This window comes from Gossypium hirsutum, chromosome A13, assembly GCF_007990345.1.
Source record: "Gossypium hirsutum isolate 1008001.06 chromosome A13, Gossypium_hirsutum_v2.1, whole genome shotgun sequence".
NCBI classification, from domain to species: domain Eukaryota; kingdom Viridiplantae; phylum Streptophyta; class Magnoliopsida; order Malvales; family Malvaceae; genus Gossypium; species Gossypium hirsutum.
In genome coordinates, this window is record NC_053436.1 from 110,583,337 (window position 1) to 110,592,704 (window position 9,368).

Sequence of the window (9,368 nt, forward strand, 5' to 3'; positions counted from 1 at the left end):
TATGCTAAATTGCTAGCTAATCCATGGAAACCATGAAATAAGTAAAATTTACCATAAAATAGATTCAGACAGCAGCAGTGATGTGAGTTTGAAAAATCACTAAAAATAGTAGAGATACAATCAGATGATGAATAATATATGGAATCGAAGCTTGATGAGTCTATTTTCATATGGAAGAATCGAAACAGGTATATAAGCTATATTTTATGAGATGTTTAAATTTTTGTGAAACAGGGCCAGAGCGATTTCTGGATCCCCTGTTCTGACTTTGTAAATTCACCATAAATTTTACAAAGATAATTAGAAGTCATGCTTTATATGTACAGATTCCTTATTGAGTCTAGTTTTATTAGAGACAAACGGCATAGTCATTGAAGCTCTGTAGATGGATATATCTGATTCATAATACACAGAGGTCAGAGTAGTCGAACCCTGAAACAGGGGAGACTTTAACTAATAAACTGTACTAATTTACGGAATTGGATTTCGAGTTTCGGAACTCGAGATATGATTTTTAAAGCGACTGTGATGCAGTTAGCCAGCTTGCCTGGAAATTTTAAAATGAATTGTATGAGCTGTTTAAGTAATGAATTAAGTCTATTAACACGTCGTGTTCGACTCCGGCAACGGTCTCGGGTACGGGGCGTTACACTAATCATGTCACTAACATAGAACTTGAATACAAATTCTTTGTGTTTATTCAATCTCTAAGTATATTATGGTCGATCTCTGCCTTAACTCTCTACCGGTTTCCTAGCACTGGCTGTCTTTCCACACTCTTCATGAGTTTATTCATAGAATTCCATAGACAACAATTCTCAGTCAACTAGAGTGTCAAATGATGGTGTATATAAATAATTCTTTGAAACTATAAAACAATGGAAACTAAACTTATGCCATTTCTATTTGATTTCTTGAAAGAAATAAACTATTACTAATAGGAAAAGTTATTGTCAAATTGGGGGTAAAATGTCTTTGTCCTTGGATGTTAGTACCAGGATTTAAACCTTACAGATAAATTTTCAGTGTCCATTTCAAACCGAAGTTCAGCATAAATTAAGTTTTTGAGACTCAGATAGGGAACTGAATAATGTTCCCACCTGCTCAGACCAGATAAATTGAAATTAGCACACAGGATTGTTCAAACCAGACTAGAGTTGGTCTATGCTAGTTAATATCTAATTTATGACTTACCATTTTATGTTTATACCATCATAAGTATGGTATGCAATACACATATGGTTTTGGTGTTATATGACTATATAGAAGGTAATATGAATCATTATAGACATACCATACATGGCATAAAAGAAATAGACATACACCACAAGTTGCCTTAAAAGACAGACCATGCATACTGCACATGCTTTTCTTACCTTTTGGGTCACAAAATGCAGTGTTTTTGGCATATTCCTGTCAGAATTTAAATATTAGGATACAGTGAATGCACTATCTGTCAGAAAAGGCAGTTAATTTGGAGCAAATTTGTTTTCCATATATGAATTTTTATGCAAAGATGCAGGGATTAACTATCCAAATATTATGATGCCAATTGAATGGAAATTCGATACAAGGAGAGCAACACAATCTCTTATTTATAAGGTTGTTTGAGATCAACTATTTCTTCGCTACATCCATCTTGAGGAAATACTATCTGTATGGCAGGAAGAAATTGGCCATTGTGATGCCATCTGATAAGAACTTGGATACAAGGAGAGCAGCGCAATCTCTTATTTATAGGGCTTTTTGAGACCAACTATTTCATGATTGCATTGATTTTCAGCTAGAAATGAACTGTTAATTCAACAAATATAAATCTTCCGTAAATGGATTCTTATGTGATATTTGAATATTTAATACTTGCATCTTTACTTAAGAATCCATGTATGGAAAATTTATTTATGCTAAATTAACAGTTCATTTCTGACTGAAAATTGATACAATCATGAAATAGTTGGTTTCAAAAGGCCTTATTTATAAGTAAGACATTGGCATCACAATAGCCAGTTTCTTCCTGTCATACAGATTATTTCCTCAAGATAGTAGAAATGATTCAGGGTACAATTTATGGAGTCCAAGATACTGCATCACTTCTTGAAATGACATCAATATCAGATCAATGATTTACCAGATAAACCTACCACTGCAAGCATTTCTAATGGAGAACAATGAGTGTAGTTAGTGAAGGCATGTTAGCTTCATCACGAAAACAAGACCATTGCTACTGTTCCCAATAAACCCAGAATTACATGGTGAAGGCTACCATGTAAAGGTCAAAGAGGAAGACGTGGAAGAGGCTAGCTATAGCATATTTTTCTTCATCTTCTGCAGCTTCGGCCCTCTGCAGTCGAGATTGAAACGTCAATGAAGGTGACAATACGTTCACAGCTTCACCAAGTTGCTTCATGAAAGAATGATGGATCAGATACCATAAAACAGCTCCTCCAAGAGTTTAGCTTTTGTCTTTAACATTCTCTCAGCCATTCCCTAGTAGCCTTATATGTCATTGATGAACTAAGCTGCATTATCGTCGACGAAGGGACTTTACAAATATTTGAATCATTGAAGAAAATATGTAACCAAATAAATTCAACAAATATCCAAGCATTGAGTATTCTGCTTTGCAAAATCGTGGAACCACAAATGTGAGAACATTTATAAAATAGAATCAAATCCTTTTTCTACTTGAATGACAGTCTAATAATATGGTAAGCAAAAAAAAAAAAAAAAGAAGGCAAGAAAAGGGGCATGAAATTTGTTAAAAAATCCAGCCCAAGATGATAATTTGAGTTGTCTGATGAAGTTACAAACAACTTTGTAGAAGCCATTGCACTCAATACAAACAATTCCAGACCATTTATGTTGTTTTCAGCAAAACCATATTATAGTGGACAAATCAGTTCTTTATGCAAAAACATTATGTTCAAAAAGGAATTGACAACAAGTCTTCTTTGGGTTTCCTTGAACTCAAATTGCTTTCCCACTTTACATTCAATGTCTTATTATCAAGTCAAGTAAAGGGATAATAATTGAATCTAATTCTCTCTTATCAAGGTCAATGGAGCTATTATCTCTTCCAAAAAGAATCACAAAGGTATGCATAATAGCACATAAAAAGTTTTAAACCAGAAAAAGGTAAACCAAAATAAAGATACAACAGCATTAATCAACTCAAAAGAATTCAATATATTATGCCATAAACCAAGACCAACTCAGTAGATGATGATAACTTGTATGTTAAGATACTTTTCCTCCAGCTTTTTAGTTAAGTTAATTGGTTATATAAACATAAAAATTTCACACAATTTCAAATAGGCTAAGAAGATTACTTGATTTAGGAAGATCATATGATCAACACTGGCTGTCCATGGTTAGCCAACTGATGTCAATGTAGATACTTCGCAATGACACAACTGTCTAGCAAGGCTTCACTGGAAACTTCCCTAAAGAATGGCCAACATCAAACAGGTTTTTTTTTTTTTTTTGTAGAATTAAACCTAACATTCTTTTAAAAGAGTTTTAACAATCTTTTCAGATTATGGGATTATCTTCAAGTTTTTTCTTGTCAAGTTTTCTTTCTTAGAGGGAAAATTAGAGCCGTTTGAAGGGGGTTCTGAATTCATTTGGTTTCCAAGGCTCCTTAGGACTTCTACACGCCACTTTCAATCTATCTTGTTTCGTTTCTTTGTTATTCTGTTTTGATCTTATTTAATTATTTTTAATATTTAATTTGGATTCCTTATTCTTTTTCTATCTTTTATTACTTGTTTTAATTGCTGCCCTTTTTAATTCTTAAATCTGACTTGGATTTTTTTAGTATTTCAAGTTGTTTCAAACTCCAAGTTCTCCTTCATTCGTCTAGAGCCTTAGGCCAAATCCGTGACTTGGAAAAACTTACGATCCTGTTCCGTGCACGTCCATATCAACATATGTAGGCTCAATTATGATAAATTGGACCTCTTTAGACATAGTATTAGAGCATGAAAATTGTGCAACAAATTTCTACAGTATTGCTTTCAAATAAAGTAAGGTTAAAATGCCTTGGATTCCAATAACTCCATAGTCCAACATTTGATTCAAAAATATAGTCTATTTAAATCTATTACAGGAAGGAAAGCATGGCATAGCAATTTCTATTTGAAGTAACTAATTTAAATAGAAATGCAAAAAACATGAGCAAATAGTCGGTCAAACCTTACAACGCACAGATAACTTTGTCATGACACTTAATGCATCATGATCGTGCCTATGCAGTATGCACAAGTAATATGCAAGGCCCAAGTAACACTTTTATCTATAAATATAATAATAAAAGTGTAATTAGTGAGAGTAATAACTTATGGTGCAAAAAAGAGCGATTACCTAAATTATTCTACCACTTACCTAGACCATATAAATCACTTCAATATGTAAACTAAACAATTACACGTGGATAGAAGACTTCGTAGTGTCGACGTGTTAACACAATCCACAAATGCAGCTTTCCATAAATGTTATGACCGACTATAAATAAGAATTTTGGCAGGTGTTATTTGTCGGCCGGAGTTCTTACTTCTCAAGAAATTTTGCACTTGTGCACCTACGGGTTCTAGCGCAGGCAAATAAGAAAATACCACAAAGATTGGGCTGCATAATCCCGAATTTAAGCAGATCAGCTCTGCTCATAAAGTTACTGAATCCAACGAGGTCAGTAAAGCTAACTTATTTTTTTATCAAGCTCCACCTAGTTTACTAAAGCATATCAACAATATATAAGAGGTACTAAATTGGATCTTCCTTTCATGAAAATGGCCCTTCAAAAGCATTCTCGTACGTAGCTCCGAGTCGCTTTTTGTTTTTCTTGTTTTAAAATAAAAATAACACAGCGAGACAACATAAGAAAAAATGTATTCATGCCTATGCTTAACTTGACTGGTTAGTGGTAACAACACATAAAAATCTGGTCATGTCATTTATAGAGAATTAGAATACATATTCTTCGTGTTTTTTCTATCTCTAAGTACATTCTGGCTGAATCTCTGCCTTTAACTCTCTAATAGTTCCTAGTATCGGTTCTCTTTGCACACACTGCTTGAATTGATTCATAGAATTCCCCAGAAAACAATTCTTAGTCAACCAGATTGTCAAATGATGATAGTGTTATTACCAATTAGATTATGCATTTAACTAATTCTTTGATACCTCAAAATGATGGAAACTTGACTTATGCCATTTCTAATAGATTTCTTGAAAGTAATAAACTATTATTGTCCTTCACTTGCTTCAATTTGGTGTAAAATATGAATGGAAAAAGTTCTTGTTGAATTGGGATAAAGTGTTGTCTTTGATGTTAGCATTAGGATTTCAAACTTTACACATAAGTTTTAGGGTGTCCATTTAACTCCAAAACCAAAGAGAAGTAATTGGTAAAAAGACCTCTTTGATCCCTCTCAATTTCGTTATTGAGTAATTTGGTCCCTCTAAAAAATCAGAGTAATTTAATCTCTGTCAATTTAAAAAATGAGCAATTAAGGATAATTAATCACAATGTTAATGCTTTTCGTCAATTGTATATATTTTTATTGACATAATAGCAAATTTAACCCTCAAAGTTTATGTTCTGTTAATTTGATCTTAATAAATAAATTTAACCCACAACATTTATAGATTCTAACACTTATGCATAACAACAAACACTGGGGGCTAAATTTGTTATTATACCTATAAAAGTTATGTATTATTGGCAAAAAACATTAACATCATCATTAATTGTCCTTAGTTGCTCACTTTCGAAATTGATAGGGATTAAATTGCTCTAATTTTATTGAGAGGGACCATAAAGGTGTTTTTACCATAATAATTTGTTTCCCCTCCCTATGGGTCCTGTTCTCTAGACTGGTAGTAAAACAACAGAAATATATTTATATTATGTAGGAAAACTAATTATGCAGGGATTAAAAAATGCTGACGTGCTCGGATAGGGAACCGAACAATGCCACCATCTACTTAGACCAGATAAATTGAATAGCACACAGGATAGTTCCAAGCAGACTAGAGTTCGTCTATGCCAGCTAATATCTAATTTATGACTTGCAATTTATGTTTAAAGGTTTATATGCTTATATGGCATGCATACGAATCATTATAGACATACCATAATAGGCATAAAGAAATAGACATACAGAACAAGTTGCTAAAAGAAGACCAAGCATTTTATCCATGCTTTTCTATCTTTTGGGTACAATGCAGTGCTTAGGTATTAATACATCTTCTATGTATGGAAACTTTGCTGTATTCCTAAATGTCTTTTAGATGATTTGTTTTTATGCTATGCTTATATGATTTTTATGTAAAGATACTAGTATTAAATATTCAAATATAGAAAGTATATTTATGTATAACCTAATATTCGAATATTTAATTCATGCATCTTCACATAAAAATCCATATATGAAAGTCAATTGACTAGAAATGTGATACAAGGCGAGTAGCACGATCTTGTATTTGTAAAGCTGTTTGAGACCAATTATTTGCTACAAATAGATCTACCACGCGTGGAAATATTCAAACATCAAGATATACATGAATATACCTTCTATATTTGAATAAGCTTTCTATATTTAATAAACTTTCCATATTTGTATAAATTTAATACAAATTTGGAATGTATTTTCAAATATAGAAAATATAATCAAATATGGAAGGTATATATTATACATTTAATACAAATTTGGAAGGTATTTTCAAATATAAAAGATATAATCAAATATGGAAGGTATACCTTCCATATTAGAAATCTTCCATATTTGATAATACCTCCTATATTGAAAATACCTTCCAAATTTGTATTAAAGATTAAGAATAGTTGGTCTCAAACAGCGCTATAAATAAGAGATTATGCAACTCTCCTTGTACCAGAGTTCCAATAAATTGCCATCACAATGGCTAATATCTTCCTGTCAAACAGATACAATTTCCTCAAGTTAGCAGAAATGGTTTGTGCACGATTTATGGAGTCCAAACTACCTTGCTTCTAGCAAGGGCATAAATATCGAATTAGTGATTTACCAGATAAACCTTCCAGTCCAAGCTCTTCTCATGGAGAGCAATGAGTGTAGTTGGTGAAAGCAAAGTGGTCTTCATCATGAAAATTAGACCATTGTTAGCATTTCCAATGGTCTCAGGATTGCCTGAGAGGGACAAGAAAGTGCAGGCCAAAGAGGAAGATGTAGAAGAGGTTGGAGGTTTCATATGCAATTGTAGCATTTTATTCTCCTTCATCATCCTCCCACACAGACACTGGCAAAGATGGAAACGTCAGTGAAGGTGAAAACACTTCATCATCAGCAATCGGCTTCACGAATGAATGATGGGTCAATTTCAGAATTGCTCGTAAAATAGCTCTTCTAAGAGTTTACCCCTTTGCCTTTACCATTCTCTAAGTCATTCCTAGTAGCCTCATATGTCATAGATGAACTAAGAATAAGATATTGTGTATTCAATTAGCCAAATTTAATTGAACTATTAACAAGCATTTATCTTCATACATTTATCTATATATCTAAGCCATTCCCTAGTAGTCTCGTAAGTCATTGATGAACTAAGATAAGATACCATGTATTCCATCAGCCTACTATTAACAATCATTTATCTCTATATCCTAAGCCATTCCCTAGTAGTCACATGTCACTGATGAACTAAGAATAAGATACCATGTATTCCATCAGTGTGCTTGAACTCACGTTTAATAGTACTATTAACAAGCATTTATCTGTATATCCTAGTGGACTTTACATGTATTGAGTAAGAAAAGAAAAAAAAATTAAAAAAAATATCAAATATAAAGATTATGTTCTGCTACCAAATCAAAAAAAACTAGAGACCACTAAAAATAAGAATAAATATTTTTCACTAGTATGTAACATAAAAAAAAAAACACAAATTTGTCTCTGGGTTCTTAAATCGTTTCCATTAAAAAAAAGTCAAACAGTAATTAAAGATTAATCAAGTAAGCAATTCTCATGATGGACCTATTGTCTCTTCAAAGAAACCACAAGTCTAAACTAATACCAATCACAAATTAACACAAAAAGTAACTGAATCAGAAGATTCAATATTTCCGTAACAAGACCAACCAATCGATCACCATAGCTATTCGATTTCAAAACACAAAATTTGACATAATTTCTAACCGGTAAGAAAATTACTTACTTCACCAATACCAGAAGAACAACATTGGCAGTCCATTGCTTCAGCAATGTAGATAGGTAATGGCTTAAGCAGAAACCTCCCAGTGAAGAAACAATGGCGTCATTTCGTTGAATTGAAACCCCAACATTCAAACAAATTAAGTGGACTTCTATCATTTCTCTCTTTGTAAAACCCATTCCTGTGCTTTGAAATCAGTAGCTATCTCAACGACATTCATTCATACCACTTGGGCTGCTGTCAAGCCGGTTCACTTTTTTTGTTGTTGTCGTTGTTGTTGTTCTTTGCGCCATCCCGGTGCGGTCAAGGATAATAGCGGTAGGAAATTTGTAAATTTTATAAAATTTGATTAAAGATGGAAAAAATTATTTCTTTAGTCCTCCCAATTTGATATTGACCAAATATTCCTTCTTAAAAAACTTAAAAGCATCTAATTACAGTCATTTCAAAAGTGAGACAATTAATCATAACATTAATATTTCTTTTCAATTAAATAATTTTAATTGGTATAATAATAAATTCAACTATTAGATTTTGCAATTATGACTATTTAATATATTTGAAACTAAAAGGTTTTTTTTTAATTCTATAAATTTTTAAATATCTTTTCCAAATCAAGACCAAATTGATAAAAATATGTACACATTGAAGATTAATTTGTTTTATATAAACAATTTATTACAAAGACGAAAAAGATTTTTTTTTGTTAATTGTCCTAATCCTTACTTTTGAATTAAAGAGGATTTAAAAGAATCAATTGGCTCAACTCCAAAATTGAGAGGATGAAGTTTTTACACAAATTTTATTTAAAATCCAATCCGTTTTCATTTATAAACTAAGTTACCACCGATTAAATCCATTTAAAAATTTTTGTCTAATGACCAAATCCGCTATTTGAATACAATACTAAATTCATTAAAATAGTAATAAAAATTATAAAATATAAAAATATATTCTAATCACTCTACCCTTCGTCTTTTAAAATTTAGTTTCCTACTTTTATTTATAGGAAGTTAGTCACTTTTATTTCTCAAATTTAAAAATACAAGTCAAACTCATGTTAAATTCCATACTTATATTACTACATCATTAGTTTGTTTCATTGTGGCTATCAATTGAATTTTTTTTTTAAATGACATCCAACAAATTAACGAGAGAATTTAATTGTACTAACAATTAAT

General features: G+C 31.8%; 1 protein-coding gene and 1 long non-coding RNA gene across 2 annotated transcripts; both read right to left on the minus strand.

Moving 5' to 3' along the window:
- Positions 1-1,525: 1,525 nt before the first annotated feature.
- On the minus strand, positions 1,526-5,351 carry LOC121212668 (uncharacterized). The gene is made up of 2 exons (XR_005907923.1): positions 3,330-5,351; positions 1,526-2,616 (listed from the first exon to the last, which is right to left on the minus strand). It is a non-coding gene; the product is annotated as an uncharacterized lncRNA (long non-coding RNA).
- Positions 5,352-6,819: 1,468 nt separating this feature from the next.
- Positions 6,820-8,284, minus strand: LOC121212667 (uncharacterized). The gene is made up of 3 exons (XM_041085904.1): positions 8,191-8,284; positions 7,048-7,278; positions 6,820-6,935 (listed from the first exon to the last, which is right to left on the minus strand). The coding sequence occupies exons 1-3, from the start codon at positions 8,224-8,226 to the stop codon at positions 6,861-6,863; spliced, it is 342 nt and encodes a 113-aa protein (XP_040941838.1). The 5' UTR covers positions 8,227-8,284; the 3' UTR covers positions 6,820-6,860.
- Between the last annotated feature and the right edge of the window lie 1,084 nt (positions 8,285-9,368).